General features: G+C 37.6%; 1 protein-coding gene across 1 annotated transcript in view; it reads right to left on the bottom strand.

Moving 5' to 3' along the window:
* Positions 1–24,954, bottom strand: part of pth1r (parathyroid hormone 1 receptor) — a gene marked incomplete at both ends in the record, with an annotated part of 51,218 nt that overhangs the window by 18,725 nt on the left and 7,539 nt on the right. Inside the window, one exon of the mRNA XM_079452852.1 lies at positions 1,524–1,626. Coding sequence (XP_079308978.1) covers positions 1,524–1,626 — 103 coding nt within the window. The remainder of the gene's footprint in view (positions 1–1,523; positions 1,627–24,954) is intronic.

Raw genomic sequence — 24,954 nt, forward strand, 5'->3', positions numbered from 1 at the left:
TTGCAACCGATTTTTATTTCCATCACTGAACCAATCTAAAATGGATTTTCTACCGTCAGGAAACAGTATGCTTGTTTAAAATATACATATTTATATTACTTTTTCTTTAGTTTAGTCTATCGATGAAATGAAGTGTAGGTGTAGGTGGATTTAATATAAATGAGTAAAAAAAGGTAATTGTATTTAAAGTTAGTGAAGTTATTTTATACATAGTTTTTCCCTTTAACATCGTATAATATTTAACAAAGTATAAATCGATTTTATTATATATAAAAATGGAAACAAATGTTTAATAGATCACCCACCGCTTGAGAAAACGCCCTAAGATCATATTTATCTTACCAAAATTTGCTCAAACATGAGTAATGACTTAAAGTACTTCACAGGATATGTTCAAAGCCCACTAATGTTCTGCAGCCTGTTATGTTTCATCCATTGGTTTAATCGAAAATTGAAAAGTCTAGTTCACAGTCTCATTGTGTGAGAACAGACTATTGGGCTACAAGATTCCTAAACGTTCACTTTGGTCGCACATAAACAATTCCTTAACTCTTTCATGCTACGAGACAGTGAATTAACAAGAGTAAAATAAGCCTGTGATGAGAACAAAATAATATGTCAGTCTGGCTATGACAGTGGGCTGCCAAAAAAGGTTATTAAAACCGCTTTTGAATCAATCTGCCAGGGGGAAAAAAACAACCACAGTGAAAGGAAACTGAGGTTACCGTAAAAAAATCTAACCGTTTCACACACTCTTGTACTCCCAGATCTCAATTTAACGTGGCAAATGACCCAAAGGGGATTACATAGAACTGTGCTTTTCTATTTTCCAGGGAAACTTAGACACTTTTAGCGCGAGTTTTTTTTTAGATCCAGCAAAAATTCCTTTTTTGATGCCGCAATGCCAAGTGCTTGTAAGGTCATTGGGTCACTTGTTACAGATAAAACACCCAACACGAATTTTAGGATTTCTTCAAAGGCAGAAATTCTAGTCGTAATGATCATATTTATGAGATGAGCGGCAATGAATGCCACCACAATCATTGGGAAAAAGTAGGACATTTGGATTTATATTTGGATGTTTATGAAGCGACAGTCTTGTAAGTAAAATGTCTTTCCGAAACCAAGAAGCAAGAAGTTTTGATTAAGAACACAACGTGTCAGTGCAATGTTAAAGAAGCTAATGATTCTGTTGGCTTTGCATGATGTAGTGTTGCTTGGAACTCCAACTTAATGTAAGTTCATCTTTGCATAAGCTTGATTTGAAATATCGCAAGCGTTGCAGTCAAGCCCTTCGCATCTCAGACCTGACCTTGTGGAGACACATACTGACAATTTCTACCTCATCAAAGACATCACTTCACCGATGCTACAATGACAAGAGGGTCAAGACAATAGCGCTCTGGGAGCTCAGAGATGGTGGATGTTTATTCAGTGTTGCAGTAAGCACCAGTGAGATTAATAATGAGAATGCAGTAAGGATTTTCTTTTTAGATTGAAAAAAATGTAATATTTATACTCACCAGGGATTTTATGTTTGGACTTGATCGTTCGTTCACATTTCCGTTTGGCGTTAAAAAGAAGATTGATTTGCTCCTCTTTTGTAAGGACATCATCAGCATCAACCTGTGAAGATAAAATGTCAAACATTACATTTACATTTATTCATGAAGCAGACACTTACAAAGCATTAAAAATGTATTAAGGAGAATAAGTTTACACCCAGACAATTTCCAGATTTTTTTAGATTTGGTACCCTACATTTTTTACCTACAGATATCAAATGTTATTAGTGATCAGTTATTATTTCCCAACATAATGTTTAAAACATTTATATACATAGAAAAATAAATCACAATCTTTAGCAAATTCAGCACACAGACCACATTTCATATAACGATAGCACACTGCAAAATGAGCAGCATCTATGCTGTGCTGCACTTTTTGGGATCTCCTGGAAGACCTTTAATAATAGGACTTCATTAAAAGACCCTCATGTGTCGTGTCGAGGCTTTGTGATGTAATGAAGGAGATGCAGAGAGAGTGGCCATACTGATCTTTTCTGAATTATGATTCCAATAACCAAATATAAAGCAACATTATGAAGCACACAGCAGATGTGCAGTTATTATAAGTTGTATTTATTATGAATGATAACAATAGCACACATTTTGTTCCACTGCATGGTGATAAATAGACCCCATAGACAATTTCCTTTTTGCAACTATTCAACATGAGCAAATGTTCTACTAAAAAGGCATTTCCAGAATGGACAAAAAGAACAATGCAATGAGATCACAATATATCTAAAGTTACGGATTACTAGGGTTGGATGGTTGGACCAACATTTTATATCCCAGTGGGAGTTCCCCAGTACTGGTGGGTATCATGATACATAATTAATTTAGCTGGAATTCAACCCTAAAATGAATTACATAATCATAGTAGTACTTCTTAATAACCCCTTTAATTTATAAAAATAAAATGTATTTCATTTAATTATTTGGAACTTTATGGAAGCAAACCAAAAATAGGATTATTTATACGAAACAAAATCTGGCATTCGTGTATGAACAGCTGCTTCAAATTATATAATAAGTTCAAAACAAAAGGCTCAAACGAATTATAGTCTACATTTTAAGTTCCCATGAGTCACATTTCAAGCTGTAAATCCACTTGTATAATAGACAAGAAACAGTCACTTGTGATCATGCATTAGTTAAAATGCATATTTATGAATCAAGTTCCATTGCTTGACAACCATAAGTAATATAAAATGTATAGCAGAATTTCTCTGGACTGAAACCATCAAATCACTCAGCCCTACATCACAAGAACAAATAAAAAATGATTTCCTTAATAGCACATAACCTCTCTACTGCAACTCTCTACAAAAATTTAGCAGCAAAATTGAAATGTTATTTGTGAAAACAAGGATACAGAGTCTATTGAGAGTTTGGGAGTGAGCGCACACTATTGAGATCCACAGCCGCTTGCAAATCCTTCTGTGAAGTTCTGACTTATGGTTGGAAGTCATAATTATATAGTGATTTCCAGTGTAGTGATTCCGGTTGGAAAAATGTGATGCTTATGGCGATTTTAGCATTTCTTATTTTGGGCTTACAAACACATGAAGCTTTTTTAGGCTATAGACCATTTTGCAAGACGTTAAAAAAACATAAATAATTAGTAGCGAATTACTTAAAACTAAATAAAATTTTTACTTTATTCTATGCTAAACGTTAAAAAGATAGTTTTGAAAATTGATGACATCATTGCAATATTTGCAAACTTTAATTGTAAACATATAAGAAAAAATATTTTATAGATCGCTTCAGAAGATGGCTTGTTTTTTGTTTAATTTTTTACATCTTACAAATGAAGAGTTTGGTTGTCGTAAACGTGGTGGAAGAACCAAAGTGCAGGCAGCGTTGGTGAAGGGGTTAACAAGACTTCAATGATAAAACACAAAACAAACACCCACAATGGGGGAAAACACTAACCAAAACTAAAGTACAAAATTGAAAACAAACACTTCCCACATGGGGGGCAAAAATAACCAGACAGGAAAACAAACAAGGTACTTTAGGGAATACATACACTGTAACCATAACATGGACAAGGCATGGTGACAAGTACAGGTAAAGGAAACGTGTACTACGAACGAGCACACGACAATGAACACGAGGATGTTTTAAAGGGAGACAGACAAAGGATAATTAACAAGGGTCAGGTGCGGGTAATGAAACACTCAGGGAAGGTTAACAAAGAAACGAGATGGCGGGAACAAAGACACGATAAAACTGGAACATAAGACTTCGTCATGAATCTGCCTCAAGACCAAGAATAGACATGACATGAAGGCAGACTCATGACATTGGTTCCAAAATGAGATAACTCATCATGTTTCTTTATTGTGCATTCCAATAAAACTGCAGTTGGTTTGTTTTGATTTAAAGCATAGTAACACTGAAACACATTAAAACATGATAACATAATAAATAACATGATTTTTTAACATTATCTCATTTTGGAACCAAACTCGTCATATACAGTATATAACAAAATTTTAAACATATTTGTTTAACATTCATTAATGTTCTTTTGGTTGTATTCTTCAAATATTTGTGAAGTGTTGACAAAGCTAAAAGTTTACATTTTGCATACATTTTTACATACATTCAGTTTTGCTAATGACAGACTGAGATTGTTTGGTACATGTCAAAACTGTGATCACAATACAATTGTTAAAAACAAGTGGAGGACATTTTCTTTATTTTCTTTTGCCTATGTGTTTTTATGGAAGCCCAGTCCCTGCACGTTTGTCAATATTTGGCAATTCTGAAGGATATTACTGGGAGTTACACTGTATGTGTGACATTTATTAAGACAGCTGACCAAATAGCTCCATAATAAACATGAAAATACTATATAAAGGTCTTCTAGATTGATTTGGTTAATGAACCTCTAATTTATCCATTAGATTAACACATTTATTTTGGAAATAATTCAGCCTTCACCTTAAACATTACAGTCAACACTCTTGTGTAGCCAAGAAGGGTTTCATCAAATTAAAATGCAATATTTTCTCAAATGGCGCAGCCAAAATGAATGAAACAAAATCTTTTTTTCTCTCACGATTAAAAGGTTGAGTGACTCTCAACTCGACTGTGCAATGCCATGTTTGGATATGATAATGAGAACCAGCTTTTCAAAGTCATTTTTATAGAGGCAATAAAGGTATGATAGAGCAGCGGTTCCCAACTTCCCATACTTTTTCATTCCAGGACCCACCAAGACAGGTATAATCTATCTCAAGACCAACAAAAATATTTTTAAGGGAAATATTGGGAAAAAATACACAGAGCTGTATGTTTCCTTTAATTCTCATATCTCATTTACCGCCACAGCCACGTGACTTTGCACGACCCACAAGTGGAACTTGGCCAAAAGTTTGAAATCCCTATTATAGAAGAGTTTCTGCTATGCAAAATTGTTCTACTTAAATGTAAAACGGAGAAAACGCCTTTTCTATACCTGAAATATGATAGACTGTCAAAAACAAATGGCCTAAGATAAAAGAGGACTGTCATTAAAAAGTAATTTAATTGGAACCCATGAGTAGGAATGCTGGAATATCTCAAGATATCTCGGGGATATATTAAAAGATATCTAGATATTCCGTTAAAATAGCAACAGGGCTGTGGAAAGACAGGAGCTGTCCAAGCCAAACACTCATTTCAACACACCCTTATAGCACACTAGGAATGAAAATGGAGGATAATCACAGGTGTTACTTCAGACACATCAACAATTCTCTATATGCTATAAAATCATTCATTTTCTCACTTTTATGACACATTTCAAGCAATGCAGGGTATTCAACAGAATGATAAATAAGGATTTGTCATCCAGTTGGAATTGAAGCGGATTTACAGATAAGAGATTGTGATATACAGACTATGTAATAGCTTTATGTATCTGTACATTTACTTAGAATTGAGGTTTTATGTAAACAGATTAGACATTCAGCCGTCCCATGCTAGATTTTAAGCCACCAACAGACTTCCCAGACTTCCACCAACCACTAACTCACTGCTGAAGTTCTACTAACAGGCTAGACATGACTGTGAATCATCCAAATTTAATCTAGACCAGTCAACCAAAACTGTCTGCTTAGTGGCCATCACAGGCTCCTTCACGGCATCTTTTCCACTACCTTTTTCCACCTCCCATTCAGATCAGACTGTGGATTTCTGAAGAGTTTTACTGATGCCCAAGTATCTGATCTCATTGAGTGGCAGCATGTGTAACCGTAATATTCTAGCCATCAATATTTTCTCTTCTCTCAAGTATGAAGGTGAAGGGAAGTCATATTTTGGGCTGAAAGGGGGTACAGAGGAAAGACGTTTAGGGCTACGCACAGTAAACAACCACAAATGGAACAAGCTTTTGCCACAAGCAAACATGGGATAGATAGAACTTGTTTGCTGTTCTGGAATGGGCAATATAGAATGTTCCAGAACCTAATCCAACCAGCTGAGGAAGGAGGACGAGGATATAAATTTGCTTCGCGTTGACACAACGTTATGCATAGGTTGTGCCAGAAACAAACAGGGAATTTAACCAAAATGTGTTATTGGTTAGAGATAGTTTACCAAAAGTAAAAATTCTGGCATCATTCACTCACTGCCTTGTCATTATAAACTTGTATGACTTTCTTTCTTCTGCAGAAAACCAAAAATGATATTTTGATATTTTGTTGGTAAATGAACAACGGTGGCACCCATTGATTGCAAGGGTTTTGTCTATCCCTTTAAGAGCAAATAAGGAGAATGCATAGCCAGATATTATCTGTATTCTTTTATCACCAATTTACCAACAAGGATGTGCAAATCAAGCAATGGCAATTGCATCACCAACAAAAGCAATGATGCAGTTCACTAGGGGTGTGACGAGACTCTTATCCCATGAGAGGAGACTGAGTTCACGAGAACGAGATGAGATTTTTAGACTTTTTTAAAGAAATGATGAACTATATAAGTCTCTTAATCACCTTCAAAACACAAAATGAAAAAGATTTAAACATTACAAAATCAACTTGTATTTTATGAAACAGATTAAACTTCTGTTTTAATGAATTATATTCTGCAGAAATAATATGTCAACACTGGCAGTGCGAACCGCTGTAAACACTAGTGCTTTATGTGCGAGGCGCTCCGGACTCAAACCGTCCGTCTAGCACGTGTTTACATATATTGCACTATATTGCATTTCCATGTGGCCAAGCTGCTTAGTTGATGGGTGGATTCTAGGTTCGGCTGGATTAACTGCTACACTGACAACATTATATACATAAGCAGCTAATGCATCCTCCCGCTCCTGTTCACTTTTACTCGCAGACTGAAAACAGGACAACTTATCAAGATGCATGATTGCTGGGGTCACACAAGTCCAACTTAATTTCATAAATGCCAACTGCAACTTCCTGTAGAGAGTAACAAGCAATCACTGACCCTTCTAGTCTTCCTTGGCATTCCTCAGACTAATTCAATCGGATATATATATTATCCTGGTGCCATTCATAGCTGGTTTACATTACTCGGAGAATATTAAATTGAACGTGGCTCCAGCAGAGATATAGAAATCAGTCATTGGCTGCAAGGTGTTCCACAATTATACTAAACAGACCAGGATTGTGAAAGCAAGTGGCAACAACGCACAATAATTTAGCAGTAAACGATCATCTTTGCCACTCTTTCGCGATACGGAGCGTAACTCGGGTTTAAGTCTTCCCCTGGGGAGGATCACAGGTAATTAGACTTCGCCTCACAATTATTTTTGAAAACTATTCCTTTTCCTTTGGCTTGACTCCCAGGACAAAAAGTAAACATCAGCTTCATAAGAGGAGGCTGAGATATTCTTATTTACAGCATTTAATGCGCAACACAGTCTTCTTTTTGTTAAGCGGCGATGGAGGCGGTCCAGTTAGAAAATGAGATGTATAAATACACACAGTTTTTGCACACCCCGCATTTGAATGACGCTGTGCGCTTCTGTTTCTGTCTCTGAAACGGAAACCCTTTTTTCTAAGTAATACCTCAACTAATATTGAGCTTACTGTATTTGGGTTTAAGGGAGTTGAAGAGATCCAGCGTACTTCATCCAGAGTCACTTTATTAGCTCAGGATGCTGACTCGGCCTGATCCTTTAAATCTAAAGCAAATATAGTTTCTGCAGATCTGCATACTGCTGTATTTACTAACCGACCTCAAGATATGATTTATGGCAATTTACGCTAGTAGAATTGTTTATAATTTTGATAAATGTTATTCAGGTGACTGCCTTTGTGTTTTGGTGTACACGCGCATACCACACCCCCACAACTAATACGCATGCACAAGATGTCGTTTTCTCATTCTTGCGTACTGCGGGGTTTACACGGAAATGAGAACGCCGTGGTTTCCAAAAACTTTGGAACTCAAAGTTTGCGTTATCAGTCCCCTAAAACGCTGTTTCCGTGTTAATGGAGAGCCAAATCGCATAAATTGTTTTGCGCATTAACTTGTAAACGGTCTCGTGTAAACGGCCCCTGAATTTTACCACATAATTTTGCCTTCTCACACTGATATTACGCAGACTAAAGAAGTTCTGTTAATTCTTGTGCACGTGTATGTACGTGCCTTCACAAATATTTCCATTCGAAATGGTTGTTTGCTTTTAAAACTGTACAAAACCAGCAATGTTAAAAACCCTTGTTAGAGCGCAGTGGTTGATTGACAGGCGAGTAGGCGGTTCTTTACTGCGTTCCAGCATGCATCAAGACCTATTAGAGTTTACACTACAAATGTAACGTCACATGCATTTACTCCTGACTACCTACCGTAGCTCCTATCATAAGGAATTTGTCAAAACCCAACAATACTCACAGTCCCGCAATGCAAAGTTTTAGGAATAAGCGGTAATATTCAATGTCCATTTGGTCAACAAAGTACAGTACATCAATCCTCCACAAGCCATCATGTTACACAACCGGGTTAGAAATTTGTTCTCGTTGTCATTTAGGGTACTTTCTTATAAACTACTATGGTAAAGTTTTGTAAAGGTACTGAATTCATGCATGTTCTACTAATTTATGTCAGATCGAACATCAAAATGGATATTTCAGCATATGGGAAGGATGTTGCTGTGTCTCAGTCACTGCCATAATGCTCCATTAGCCGAAATATATGCAATGCACTTCAGCGCATTTAAGGACAAGTATTCCTGTGTGGCAGACTATTGGCTTGTTCTGGCTTGACAACAAAACATAGCAGCGCTGTTTGAGTCAGCCACACCAAAACAAGCTGTGGTCAAGCATTCGCATCATAACCATGGGCAAATACAGTTCCAAAATGTTTTCTTTTCCATCATTTCTGAGAAGCAAAATATGTTTAATAAATTTGTGGCCTCAAGCTTTTTGCTGTACTTTATTTGGTATTTGATGCTACGTGCACTTCACTGTGGGTTTCAACCAGTTTTGTTTTAACTTTTTCTAAACACTGGAAACTAAATTCGAACATCAGCTGGGGTTAGAAACACATAGTTTTATATGTGACCCAGGACCGCAAATCCAGTAATAAAAGTAAATATTTCTAAAATGTGATTAATACAACTGATTTACAACTATTTGAAAATCTAAGGGTGTAGAAAATCTAAATATTGAAAAAATCGATGTAGTGAGGTAGGCGGGACGAGAGCCGGGAATCAAGAGGTCAATGACCGTCCGGTCGCATGCTCCCAATCTCCTCCGTGATACCTCAGCAACAGCCGCCCTCGAATCCCTGCTCTTGTCCTACCTCACTACAATTGCCTTTAAAGTTGCCCATCAGAGGCCCTCTAGCCAGCTGTTGCTAAGAAGTAACAGGTTTGTTTTAATGCTCTCTATTGACTTATCGCTGTAATGAACCTGAAAGCAGAAATTCTAAGCTTTACAAACAGTAGATACAAAACTTGAGCGGCGATTCCCAAAGAGCTGGCAGCAGCGAGCTAAGTTTGAAGGCGCAATTCCGGCCATTTTAATTTGCAATTTTACTGCATCAACTCACAAATATAAAGTTTTAATATATTTACGATAGGAAATTGACAAAATATATTTATGGTACATGATCTTTTTATTTAATATCCTTATGATTTTGGGCATAAAAGAAATTGATCATTTTGACCCAAACAATGTATTTTTGGCCATTGCTACAAATATAGCCGTGCTACTTATGAATGGTTCTGTGAACCAGACTGGAAATTAAGCAGTATATTTTAAACCTAGATCCATTATTTGCAAATGCTATATACAGTATGTCTGCTCTAACTACCAGTAAAAGTAAAACAACTTTATCAGGTGCCTTTATTGTATTTTTCATCCATTTTTGTGCAGGCTTTCCCTGAACAAAAAATGCAAAGGATTTTTATTCATGCCTTTCCTGTAGCTCAGTGGTAAGAGCATTGCATTAACAACACAAGGTTGTGGGTTCGATCCAGGGGATTGCAGATAGCTATGTAAAATGTATAGGATAATGCAATGTAAGTCGCTTTGGATAAAAGCGTCTGCCAAATGCTTAAATGTATTCAAAGCATGCCATTTAGCATTCAACCATTTAACTTTTTTAGGCAATTTTGATGCATTTGCTTTGCTTAATAAAACAAAACTAGCAAATCAGGGTATAAAACTGTAGACAAAGCCCTGTGGGTAACAGAACTGCAAACACGTTCTAAAACAAACACAAAAGCAACTTGAAACTTGGTGTTTTTATCAATAATTTTGAAAAAGACAACGACTTTCAGGCTCTATTTTGTGCCTTATAATAAATACCAGAAATTACTGACATGTCATGAGAACCTTGTTTAATGAAACTAAATTGTTGCATTAATGCCAAGGCACACAGGGATTAGTTACGGATGTGAGAAACATACGCGCGTACAACTTGGCAGTCCCTGAGAAGTTGTGCAACAATAAATCATTGTTATTACAGGAAGGAATCAGCAGTATGTGTCCACCTTGTAACAATCCGTGTCATCCTGTCATTCTCTGGACCCGAAAGCATGTGAGTGAATGATGCATCCATTGCATACGTGCCCTCAAAGAATACCAAATCTCAGCCCTGTCACTAAAAAGTGAAACTTCCTGTGCTCCTATCAATCTTTTCCACATGGATAATAAACAACATGCCAGTTGATATTTACATATCTCATCATAAAGTAAGCTTTTTATGGAAATTCAAGTATATATTTGTTTCCTCTACTTGTTTTGGTAATGTGCCCTTCTTCAAGCCACGCCGTAACATTTCCATCCTTGTTATTGGCGTGTTTTCAATAGGAGAAAGAGAGAGAGCAGAGATATCGTTAATTACAGCTTTGCCATCGTGTTTTTAATGGCGTGTCCACAATCTGGAAATGACATGAATTTGTTGCTTCTGACATACTGCACCACATGAATGTTCGAGCCGAGTGGCTTCCTGGACATTGTGAAGCTTGCGAGTCAGTGCCACTCCTCCTCGACTGTGCAATTTGCATTTGATGATAAAAACCACAGACCACAAGACTGGTTGTCCCTTGGAAATGCTCGCAAAACCACGTTCTGACTTAGAGCAGCATTCAGTCCCTTAATTACAGCCTTGCCTTGGCCAGATACGATTCAGGAACGGCAGCTGAATTTGGTATGGAAACATTGTGTGTTGCTTGCTTTACTGTGCACACAAGGCCAGAAGGGGCCTCTCCTTATGTTTGTTCCCTTCAATTGAAAAAAGCGCATTTTTGAGCTCTTATATAAGCTCTTACAATATACAGTGTTTGTTCTTGTTTGACATTACAGACGCATCATTATGATTTTCATCTAAGGCTTAAAAATCAGTTACGTAAAGTGGCGAGTGGACTCTGGGAGTTTTGCAATGTCTTAATGGTTCATTCATTTGTAACCGTCCATAGGCTGCGGGTGGATGTTTGCATGTAATGGGGCAGAACATCTGCCAACGTGCCACACAATAGTTCACGCGCATCTGTAACGCATGTGGGCTCATTATGAAGTTAATCCAATGTCAGAATAGCAGCAACGAGATTGAGGATTAGAAGAGACGGATTATATTGAGTTCCTCTAAGCGCTTGCTATTTTTTGGCGCTACAGATGTTGTCGGCTTGATATACAAATAGGTTACAATGTTTTATACACTTGAATTTTATATTATTAACAACTTTTTTTTCTCTTGTGAAATACCATAAAAACATCAATTTTTGCACCTCCTGTATTTGTGTTCAGTCGTTTGAAACTGGTCACAGCTTTCCCTAGCTAGCTAATAACTTTATCATTTCTATATATTATATTTATAGACATATTTAGACATATTGATATTTGCATCTCTGGTTAGATTCGAAGTGCATTTTATTTTCTTTGTGCTTTGCACAAACTGACAAGCACCGCTTACACGCTTTAGAACGCCAATAGCTATTCTCACGCATACTTAAATATACCACTATTCCTCTCAACGTAGGTAATTGACTAGTTTTCTTTTTGTGTGCGGTGTGCAAGACTCCAGAACCTTTATTCAGAGAGATTTCAAGGGAGTCAAAATGGATTCATTACATTTCAAAGACCACTTAAAAGATTTTAGGGAAATAAATATGACTGAGAACGACTCTCCAAAGACAGATGTCCTGCAACAAATAGCATAAATGAATGATGACAAGCGTGGAAGAAAAACATGGCAGAGCGAGAGAGAAACAGCGAGAGTAAACACCAAAAGGTCTGTAGCTTCAGCCAAAGTCTCAATCTATTCTGAGAAAATATACAGTTCGCTTACAATGTGTCCATACAAATGACACAAGTTTCACGCAGTAATAAATGCACAGCAGCGGAACGATTTAGGTCAAGGTCTGTTGTATGATAAAATGATATATGTTCGCTAATGCAAGCAAAATGTTTACATAAAAGCATATTACTTTTAATATGTGGTGCTTTCAAATCCTATTTTGAGAAAAGAAAACAACATTCAGTATAATATATTATATGTTTATAATATAATTCACTGTCATATTTTTTTATTTGCTATTTTGCCAATATCCCATCGGAATTTCGTATTTTCCTTTAGAAAAACCTTTCAAGGTCTCTGTTTTCGCTGTTCGTGAATTGAATGTGTTAAAACAATGTAAGGTTTTCAATGTTACACTGCTTTCTCTTTTCTAAACCTAATGTGCAGAGACAACTACAATCAAGCTTTTCACCAGTTGATTTTCCAGAAAAAAAAAACTGCAAACACGGAGCCTCTATGGCACTATCAAAACACTGCTGTTTGACTGAGCATCCCAAAAAGCACAGCTATAATAGCTCAACCAATGGTGTGATTTGGGGGTTGGACAAACTGTTTGATTGACCACTGGAAAAAGATGAAGTGTTCTAGAAATAGAAGTATTCTAGAAGTATTATTTTAACAAATCTGATTGATGATGACATAAATAAAACATAGTTTGCACTTCCGAAATGTGCCATGTTTCTACATGAAACTTAAGGACTTTAATTTAAGACTTTTATCCAAAAACATTTTATTTTCTTTAAGAACTTGCATTCATTGTATATTGGAAGAACAACAAATCACCATAAGATCAACAATGTGCATGCACAAAGTAAATAACTTGAAAGTTTGATAACATGATTCATAACATAGTCATGATGATACAAGTCATATTTGACTATTTATTGCATACCTTCTGTACCCAAACGACTCCGCATTGTATAAATGAGTGCGTTCAAGGCAAATCAAGCTCAGAATATGTTATAATGAGTAGCTCATGTAAAACTGATATTTCAATCACTTCTAGTAGTTAGGAAATGAATGCTATTTGAAGGTCCCAAAGCCAAAAAAAACATTTCTACACAGGACGGTGAAATTATACCAACACTAAGCTGTCAGATCCTTTTAGTGGCTTCTGAAAAACAGCCAGTGCCAAATGACACGACGACTGCTACTGCCACGCAGCAAATAGTTGGAAACGATCCCTGGTATCGCCACACAGAGGCATGTAAATTGCAATGTAAAGTGCGTCAACCCAATACATGGTGTTATCAGGGGAGCGCCGCTGTCCTTTCGTCACTCTATCGCCTGCTGTCAATCTGCTGTCTACTTATGTGTGTCAGAGCAAAATGCAGCTGGTTTCGAAAATATCTTGTGAAAGGTTTTCTGCGGATGAATTGAGATTTTTAGGATGCTTTTGTCACAGCATGGGTGGCCGGAAACCTTGATAGATGTTATCCTGCCTTTTGTGTAAATTATCTCTTTGCAAAATACTACATTATACTAAACCACATTTAATGTTAAGTGGTTAACATTTCTGCCATTGTTTCCCATGCTTTCGCTGAGCAAGACAAGAAGAAAGAGAAAAAAACAGAAAAGTGGGCATTACATATTTGTATCCAAGAAGAATGGATTGTACTGTGAAAAATAAATGCACACCAGACTTTTCAGACTACTGCTAAAAGAACGCTGATGCCCTTTGGTTTAAAAGCAATGGAACTGTTTTAGAAGGCAGGGCAAATTTTTGTGACGAGTGAAAGCATGTATGTATGATGAATTATAAAAGTAGTTTTAGTTTATCAATTATGCCTTGTAGTAAAGTGTTACCAAAGTTCTTTAGAAACAATGAACTTTAAGACGTTTGTGAATGCACATAAGAGCTGTAATTCCTAAACCCTTCAGCTGATCTGAATGTGAATACACTCTAAATAAAGCTGAGAGTGTGCACTTTGAGACAATACCCATTATAAAACTGTAACTAACTGTATGTGTGTTCAAAAAATAAATAGGATAAATTTAGACTTCATGTTGACAAAAATTACATGGTTAAGTGTAGTAGACGGGAGGTGCAATTAATCCAGAACAACATGTTAATTGGTTATCGGCGTAATGAAGTGGCACCTCTCACAGTGTTCAGCTGGTCTTCTGAAATGCAGACAACACTCTGTTACAAGGTACAACCTGATGGAAAACGACAGAGGTCAGAAGAAGTGCTTGAGTTTTGTGTAAGTGGATGATTAAGGAGGACCAGAAGGAACACAGTGAGGGGGGAATTGTGAGCATCCCAATGGGAGTTAATCAAAGCTGTTTAATTATAAGGAGGTGTCTCCTATCTTTTCAAAACATACCTCCCCCTTGATTAGCTAGTTAAATGACTTATTGTAAATGAACCTTGATGAAAGTCAAATGTATTTCGGAGTGGTTTGCTGATTTTCTCTTTTTTCCACGGCTTTATGTTTATACATTACAACATGTTACAGAGGTGAAGAAACTATTATAATGGGTTAGGGGCACATGTACATGCTGGAAAAGGTATGTCGATCCAGTAAGGTGAACCTGACTTTTTCAAGTTCAACAAATGCTTGGGACAACATCCCTATTGGTCCTGAAAAACATTCCTGCCCGATCAGATTTAACATTTAAAGTGCATCTCCAGGGTCATTATTTTATAAAATGAATACATAACCTTGTTTAACAAATACCATAAGAAAAGTTAATGCCGGATTTAAAATGTTTTCCGAAACATGAGGGCACAAATTTAGTAGATGAAGTGACAGTTTCTTTGACAGTCGTCAAAGTATTCAAAGTATTTTTTCAACATCGCATCATTTGACGTCAAGAGAGGGAGAAGTTTGCGCTTTACCTTGGCTCAATCCAAAGTATGTTGCAGTATGAGCTTCGTGAGTCAGTGTGTTAAAGCTAGTTACCGCATTTTCATTTATCATCGTCATGGTAAATTATTGTGTTTGTTGAGGTTGCACAAACTCATGCATGTCAGGACATTGTGTCCACAGGTTTTCTAACAAGTAAAAGGACGATGGTATGGGTGCGTTTAGTGCAGGTGAAGAGACGAGACTTCACCTCTGCATCTGCTTCAAGTCACTGGGATGGTGTGAAGCGTTCACTTTACACAAGGATTATCGTCCCGGCGATATGATGCAGTTCAAGTTGGGATATCGTAGTAAGAACCAAGTGAGACTTGGAGCTGGTGCTGTTCCAGCCGTCATTATGTGCTTTGGCCGCTGGCGGGAAACATGGTCACCAATCCGTCAGAGATGCAGCTCGACGAAAACGTGAACTGTGAACGTTTTCGACTAAGTGTTGTTTTTGCTAACTACTAGCATGATTGGTTTAATGATTTCAATAATGAGACGCAATGTGATGTGTATAAGTTATGAAGCACCGCAACTAGCGTGTAAGCATTTGGCCCAAAAAATATCTAAACCGTTATACAGATATGCACATGTATACACAAAATACCTAGCTGCTGACTATATTTAAAACTAAATACAATTTTCTCATAATCAGGTTGCCATGTGGGTGCGGGAGGAGTTGTGTCCAAAAGGAACAAGCCATATTTTTTACATCTGGCATATTGAGTATGTATCTTGATAAAGGTAGTCCTATAATTACATTTTCCTTTTTAACATTTTGTGTTTCTGTTCTGATACAGGTTTAAGGAAAGCTTTAGAGGCTGCTGCTGCAAAGAAGAGGGAGTGTGAGGCCAGCTATTATTAACCACCTCTACTGGCCTGGAGCTTCCACTCCTAATGGAGACGGAGATGTGATGGAGGTAAAGCATGGTTAACCATGTTCACAAAAATTATGTAATCTTATTCTTCTTTCTCCCAGAATATGCATCAACCCTAATAGAATCTCTGAGAGTGGAATACTCAAGGTCAACACAGGCTCTACGAGAACGCGGCGCTGTCTAGTCTTCAACTACACCTGCTCCCCTTTCCAGATCCCTCCAGTTGATCAACAAGGATGAGGCTACTGGAGCGTATCTAGCACAGCATTCACGATTTAACACACATTAACGTTAGGGTGTTAATGTAATACCCACATAGATGTTGGGCAAGTAATTAAACGTTGTTGTTTTTTAAGATGTTTTTCAATGGGTCAGATGGTATATGTTTCCTTCGGTTGTGTATGTTTGGTACATCTACATACTGTATATACAGTATTCAACATTTCAAGTGGATCAAAAAAGTTCCACTTCAAATGTTCAATAGTTTATTTTAACAAACTGCAATGTTGTGATGTGGGTTAACTGTACGATGAGATAACTTATGTAAATACCATAAGACAATCTGTGATTGTGATTTTATTGGTTGTCACCAAAATGGGGCCATTCAAAACCTTTGTAAGTCCCTCCTTCAGGAAACTAATGGCTGACACAATACACGAAGTGTCATGATTCCGCTATCATGTCATGTTTATTCTTGGTCTTGCAGGGGAGTCATGGCATAGCCTTAGGTTTTGTGTGAGAAAGACATGGCTTTGTTTTAATTCTGACTTGCCATGTGCTTTCTCGTGTCTAGTCAGTGTTTCCCGCCCTTTTGTCTCGTTAACCTTCCCTGAGTGTGGAGAAGAGGCAACGGAGGGCGGCTCCAAGTCTGGCGGCTCCAAGTCCGGCGGCTCCAAGTCCGGCGGCTCCAAGTCCGGCGGCTCCAAGTCCGGCAGTCCCAAGTCCGGCGGTCCCAAGTCCGGTGCCTCCCAGAGCCTCTGGGACTGCGCGCTCTCGAGAGTCACAGACAGAGACTGTTCCACCCATGGACCCATGTGTTCCCCCCATGAACTTTGCTGTTCCTTGTTTATTGTTTTTATTATGTCACCCCAGCCCCTTTGTCATGTACTCTTGTTTACCCCTGATTTAGTTTTCTATGGTTTGTCTTGTCGGTGTCCCAGTCTGCCTTGTCTTGTCAGTCTACCCCTTGATGAACACCTGGAGGTGTTCATTTAAGGGGGGCTTATGTCATGATTCCGCTATCATGTCATGTTTATTCTTGGTCTTGCAGCGGAGTTATGGCATAGCCTTAGGTTTTGTGTGAGAAAGACATGGCTTTGTTTTGATTCTGACTTTCTCGTGTCTCGTCAGTGTTCCCGCCCTTTTGTCTAGTTAACCTTCCCTGAGTGTTTCAGTACCCGCACCTGACCCTTGTTAATTATCCTTTGTCTGTCTCCCTTTAAAACATCCTCGTGTTCATTGTCCTGTGCTCGTTCATTGTATTTTGTACCTTGTATGCTGTTTTCCTTGAAAGCATGGTTAAGTCTTGCATCGTGTGTAGTTCTTGTTACCTCGTGTTTTTGGTGAGTTAGTCTTGTCCTTAGTGTTTATGTCCCTAGGTTAGTTAGTCCGTGTCCTGTTTGTAACTATTGTTTATCCTGTCTTGTTTTACCCCCTCGTGGGTTTTTGTTTTCTGTTTTATCTTATAATAAATTATTGTTAACCCCGTCATCCCTGTGTCTGCCTGCACTTGGTTTCTTCCACCACGTCCAATGCCGTAGGCCCCGCTGACAACTTGCCTGTATGCTGTGTAGCGGTATTGTCTGGAGATAGGCAGACAAAATGTCAGTAGTGATTGTCTTATACTGTACTAATGGCATTAGAAAGTGTGACATAGGTAGTCATAACGTAAATATAGGCAACTTGTAAATAAGAAACAGAATTATATTGTTTTAATATATAAATCTTTAATTTCCTATTTATACATTCAATTATTTAGCTCTGCCCTAAACATACTCATCTCTGCTGGCCTGGAGTGGTCCATGCTCCAGTCTGAAGTGCATATAGGCTATCTGTAGCATGTATGGGTTCAGACAGCAAGCCTCAAAACCTGGGTGCAGAGTCAGTCGGGCTCTGGATATTAAGTGTCGGTGTGACATTTTCCACTAAGGCGCAGTATGCATCCAACTCCATGCAGCACTGAGTTTCCTCAGCTGTGACCATGGTCACGCATTTTTCATCATAAGCTCGGCCAGACTTTTCATGTTCATTCTGCATAATAGTATAAAATATGTTAATAATTTAAAAAGAAGCAGAGAAGTTTTGTTATCGATTGATGCTAAGTCGACTGTTTAAACTGAGTACAACAGACTTTTCCAACAGAAAAGGTTAATGTCAAGACCATATTAATATATTATGTATACTGTATAAAAGAGTAAACATTTTGTTGAGTAAAGCAAAAAGAAAGGGCTTGTGTTAATCGATGATTTTAGTTTGTAATGAATTTTTTTCCGCATGTTCACAACACATTGTAAAGAAAACTTCAAATAAAACTTAAGATAATTTGCATATTGTTTGTTCTCGCTTTGAACGGATTTGAAAGGATCCAGAGCAGTCTCAAGTAATAGACAATTTAACTTCCCTGAGCTTAGTTTAAACCACTCAAATATCATATTGTTCGTTCTCAGGTTCACAAAAAATTGTCACAGCAAACAACGCATCATATGCGTTCATGGTATGTTTGTATATTTTTCAATAACAAGCACTGAAATCCACAGAATTCCATGGAGTTTTCTGCGGAGATATGCATGCGCTTATTCAGTAAGGTTCTGGTCCGCAGTGTTAAAAAAACAGAAAGCAGGTGCTGAGCATGCGGGAAAAAGCTCAGCTGCTGGTATAACCGGTTGGGTACGAGGAAAGACGCAGCCTCTAGTGTCTGTCGCTAGAGCACCTTTTGGGGTGGGGAAGTGAGGTTTACCTGCACAGCTCTCTCTCTCTCTCTCCCTCTCCCGTTGGCATTCGGTACACTACATTTTATTTAAGTGCCGTTTGGAAACAATTAAAAAACTAGAATATTTGCATGGTCGCCAGTGGCAATCTCTCCAAAAGTATCACTGGCAGATTAATATGTTTTAGTCACAGTCTGGAGCCCTACAAAGTGTTAATTATTGGAAAAAAGGGTGTTCAAAAATTGTGTTAGCATTTGTGAAACTGCACCCTGATCTTTTAAGACAAAAATGTATGATTGCATCTCAAACTGTGAAAAAGTGGACTTTACATAAAAGAATGGAACAAGAAAGTTGTTTCAGAGGCTGAGAAAGTCATTACATTTTGCTGAAAGATTACCAAGATTATTTTGTTTATTTGGGATAACACACACAGATGAGTAACACACAATAAGTTGGTGTACTGCGAAAGTAAATAGGGTCTTTCTTATTTCATGTTGACTTTACCAAGCCTTTAGGAATGGCCTCTCTGGTGAAGTGTCCCAGTGTGGCCATAGCGTTTCCAAGCACGATGTTTATCTTTGACTTCATGAGGAAAAGCAGATTGTGTACATCAGTAAGCAACCGTGTGCAGGAATTCAAGTTGTCGAACTGATAGTACAGCATTTACGCCACATACTCTCTGCATATATTAACTTGAAGTTCAATAAATGAGCCCCAGTGTTTTGCTACAACGTCACTGAGACTAACGCTCTCACTCAGTGACTCAACTTACATAAATCGGCAACCTTAAGTTCGAGAACTGTAAACGGAGAGTAGTCCAGCTCGACCACAGGCCCCTCAGGGGCTGCTGGACTGATTTTCTATCTGGGACATTGTAGAAACCTGCCCTCACTGGTAAAGAACAGTCGCCTTATCAGCCAGCACTACAGAACAGGCAATCCCAACTTTCCACAAGCACAAAAGCCATGCTAGAATCAATGTACAATGATGCTGAGTCATGAGAACAGATAATTGTACCAGGCCTGCCTACTAATTATATTTGAGAAATGCATCCCCATAAGGCCCTGAGGTTTGCAATGAAACTAATAAAGGTCCTTTTCTGTAAGGGTGAGGACAAAAATGGGAGGTGAGGCAAATGTGCATGACTGTGAATTTTCACATGGTAACACTACTCTGTCAACCAGGGAGTTGTGGAATGCAGAGCTGCCTGGAATTCCGAAGCCAGGAGATTGATTGGAAAATGAAAGCAGGGAAGACAACGTTCACATAGGATTGACTGAATCCGATTAAATTGACCAATCAAAATACTCTGATCTTTTTAAACATTTAAACAACTGTGCTTTTATATTTTTACAGTTACAGGTATAGTTTTATGTTTATAAAGATTTACTCACTATTCTACATATGAGAAAATATAGCTTTTATAATCTATTCGAGCATCAAATGGAAAACTCAACTCCCAGATCTGATGTAAAATCATGTAGATTAAATCAAATGGCAATCTACAAAGAGTTGTCGAGATTTCCCTGAGCTCTCTGAGACAATCTTGATGTTTTCCTAGTATTTGAAATCACTGTTATTTTCACACAATCCTTCTGTTCGTGTCTCTTTGAAACCTGTCAACTGCCCACGTATGGCATGCAAGTGCGGCACAATAACAGACACGATAACAAATGTTAGAAAACATGGGTAAATAATGTGTGCCACCTTTCAATTTACTGAATGTGATGACAAGTAGCTAGGAGAAATGATTTACACTACAATAAATAAGAAGAAGAATAAAATATAAAAACACATCATTAATACATGCCTACTTTCACTAAAACACATTTTTCCTGCTCATTGCAAACTGTACAAAAGAACACACAAATTGTACAGCACAGACCATCATTAGGCAGCTGATGCTATGCGCTGGTCCCATTAAGAAAAAGATTTATTTAAAAAACCAAGCATTCGCTTAATGCAAAATATGCTAAATAAACCACCGGGAGACTGCATTTATTATATATTATTTACTAGAATAATTTAACTTGTTATATAAACATCATGTACTGTGTTTTACCTTTTACGTGTTTTTCGTTTTTTCTTATTTTCCCCTGTAAAGCTGCTTTGGAACAATGCACATTGTGAAAAGCGCTATATAAATCAAATTGAATTGAATTGAAAGAATTAAACTCTGACATCAAATGTCCAACTGCACTTAAAATAATAATTGTGAAAAACTTCCGTTTTCTCTCTGCCGCAACTTTTCAAATATCAAGCAAGCACAAAATAGTACATTTCAACACACACTAAAATCCTCAAAAGAAATGTTGGTAGTCAACCAGCAGAAATCAATATACTACATAAATGAAATGCATGAGTGCATTCACACATGGGTCGACGCATCAGGGACTGCATCCAAAAATCTGACAGGCAAAATGCTACATGGTAAAAAATCTCCGTTAGCTGTGTCACCTATTTAGCTTGCTGTAAAAGTGGCATTGAGTTACTCACACTCACACATTCTTTAAGTGGAAAAAGGGGGAGAAAAAAAATCCTTCCAAAGGTCAAGGGAAGTCAAGTAAACAACATTTTCCAGTCAAACACTGCTATCGTATTGCTTTACGAATCCAGTGAAACTAAGGCCTTCACTATTGATGTGCCAGTTATGAGCTCGGAGTCATGAACTCTTGCCAGTATGCACTGTACATCATGCCAAAGACCGGCCACAAGTTTTAAATACTTCTCTAATTGTCTCTATCAAAGATACCACTTTAAATTGAAGAATATATCTTTCCATTTACAGTTATCCTTAACTGGGAGTTTGTAGCCGAGGAATGTTGACTTAGAGGGAGTTTGCTTCATGTTCACAAATTTTAGCCTACAAGCTGTGTTCTTTGTTTTGATGTTCCAGGCCACATCAGTGATTTCTTTAATCATATTAGAGACTATAGTGTTGAGGATTGTCTATGATCTGGATTGAAAGGCTTGCCTCTAAATCCTGTCAAACTTTAGGGAGCTTTTCCCCAGAATCCAGCATGTTGAACAAGCAGAATATCTTTGCAAACGTTTTGCTTTGTTTATGTGAGGATCATTACTTCTTGACAAAAATAACAACAATAGATGAGAAGATTTTCATGTTTTGTTATTGTTCAAGAGATTATAGTTCAAATGTTATATTTAAAACTGTCATCATAAACCAATGATCAATAAAAGGCATCTGAATCAAGAATTCGTCATCAAAGAAGCATGATATACGATTGGGATCATAATTAAAACTTATGGATAAACTTAATCAAACAATCAAGGAGGATGGTAGACCATATGCTCTGATCTAATTTCATGTTTCAAATTAAAGTTTCAATTAAAAATAATCTTGCTTTAAATTATTTAAAGTACATTAATAATTTAAAGCAAGCTTTATTGAAATTGTAATGGTAATGTAAAGGTGGTGAAATGCAAAAATCCACTTCCAACATATGAAGTTGAAGATACAGACTCCAACAGTTGTTGGAAAGGGTGGGAAAGGACTTTAAAATAGTTTAAATCACATAGGCAGCCAACCAAACCTACACAAACACACAAACCATGAGCACAAAGCATCTTATTTAAGTACGGAATGATGAAAGATGCTCAGCAGTTAAGAGTGTTAGTCATCTGTCACAAGTGGGTGTGACATAGTGTCATACTGAGCCCTGAGGCTGAATGAAATTAAAAACACTCAATTTGTTCTGTATCCCTCAAACACTTGCTATCACTCTCTGTTATGACATTGCAGACTGTACAGAGATTAACACAACACAGAGCTGCCAGGATTCAGCATTTCTGCTAAAAAATACTTGCCCACTGGTCCATGGCACCATTTTATGCCTGGCAGCATCCTGCTTGATTTAATTAGAGCAATGTGTCATGACACACACTGTTACCCTACAGCTGACACACTGGTTTCTCCCATCAAGTGGTTGCAAGGTTAGGAGGCATGAACTAAAAAAATGAATATATAAATAAAAAAGGTCTGATTGCAATCATGACGATTTGTACCTAGTAATAGGCACACAAATGGAAGAGCAAATCAGCAGGAATCCTTCCTGAAGGTCAAAGCTGTCATAGTAACTGTAAAAACACTGCTGATAAAGTAAAGCGGACTGTCATTATGCAGAAATTCATGATGTATTTAGTACATGCAGAACAAGGTAAAAACAGAACAGGTGATCGGAAAGAACTAGTACAGACGTAGAAAAATCCTCGATGATCACTTGTGTCATATGTTAAACGGTGCACATAATTCACTCAGAAATGCAAAACAGCCAGATGACATTTAAATAACAGGACTCCACGTCCACATCTAGTTACATGGACTCGATTGATTATTGTCACACACAAACAAGCACAACTACGACAAACGCACTTCACCCAAACAAGCAGCTCTGTCTAATGCGCATATTCTTTTTATTCTACATATTTTTTCGTTACTTGTCTGGTCGGGCAAGTCAAATTATCTCTCACTTGCCCATACAAAATATTCATTTATCCCGGCAGAAAAGCGGACAAGCGTTAATGTCGAGCCCTATTTATGTTATTCTACTTAAGTGGTTCTCAAAGTGGGCCCCAAGATGGATCCAGGGGGGCCACAGATTTGTGCCATTATATTAAAATAAGACATTTATCATAGATTTGATATAATCAGACAACAGAAGAAAGACGACCAACCAAAATAGTTGAAGTTCCAGCATTGTATAACTGAATATGTTTTTGTTTTAATTAAAATTCTAAGTTTAAGATTATATGTCTTTATTTGGGGGGCAGCAAAGCGATGCACTCCACACAAATGGGGCTGTACAACGAAACCGTTTAAGAACCACTAATCTACTCTATTTTCGAACATAAAGAAACGTTATGTAAAAACTTTTCTCATGGAAAAGTACGGCCACGGTAAGGCAAAAGAAATAGCCTGCCCACGTGTCAACCGATGAGCGATAGGAAGACTCGCTTACCATCAAAAAGATCGTTTGAAACTGATAGATGGAGCAGTCCGCCCGCAGATGAACCGCACGCAGTAAGTAGGGATGCTCATTTCGGTTAATTTCCCTAACCAAGAACCGACCCTTGTTATCTGAACATTAACCGTTAAATGATACGATTTTACTATTAAATTGGAATAAAAAAAATACATGCTGCGTCTCCTTTTGAAGGCTGCGTCCGCCGGAGGTCGCGTTTGTCAGCCGCATACACCTTTGCATAAGACAACCGGAGGATGCAAACTTCAAAATGAGATGAGAAATTATTTATTTTAACATGCAAACAGCAGCATAACGAATTGATCCACAACAGCACCTGCATTCACATATAATCACATTTTCACATACCTGTAGCCTTTTGGACAATGGAGAAAGACTTAATTATATAAATCCAAAGCATAAAATAAACAGGCAAGAAAATAAATTAAATAGTTAACAAATTATGACAAAACAAAAACATAGAAAAACCAGCAAAATCTATTTCCATCAGAAAGTTTTTTAAATAAAAATAGCAGGCCTACTTCAAACCAAAGCTTGGCTAGCTTTTATGTAATAGTGACATGTTTACGTGTTGTGGGGACAGTCTGTAGCATGTTGACAGTTAGACCCGTGGCAGAAAACACCCTTTCGGGTGGAATGGATGTCCTGGGAATGCAGAGACAACGCCTCTGGAAGCACGTTTCATTTGTCCCTGCAATCCTCTTGTTGTCAAGAAGTTCAAACAATATGGCTTTTAAAGTGTGTCAAATTTAGAGACCTACTGTAATTATCTATAATGGCCTTTTATCTACCTTTATAAACTGCCTAATTGTCCCAGAAATACAGATACAACATCTGCAGCGTTTCCCACAGGATTTAGTTTTGCTTTTACTCAGTTACATTATATTGTATTTTAACACAACTGAATGCTATTTTCACATATTATCTATTCTGTTGTCAGACACACACCAGCTGTTACT

Source organism: Barbatula barbatula, assembly GCF_947034865.1.
Source record: "Barbatula barbatula genome assembly, chromosome: 3".
NCBI classification, from domain to species: domain Eukaryota; kingdom Metazoa; phylum Chordata; class Actinopteri; order Cypriniformes; family Nemacheilidae; genus Barbatula; species Barbatula barbatula.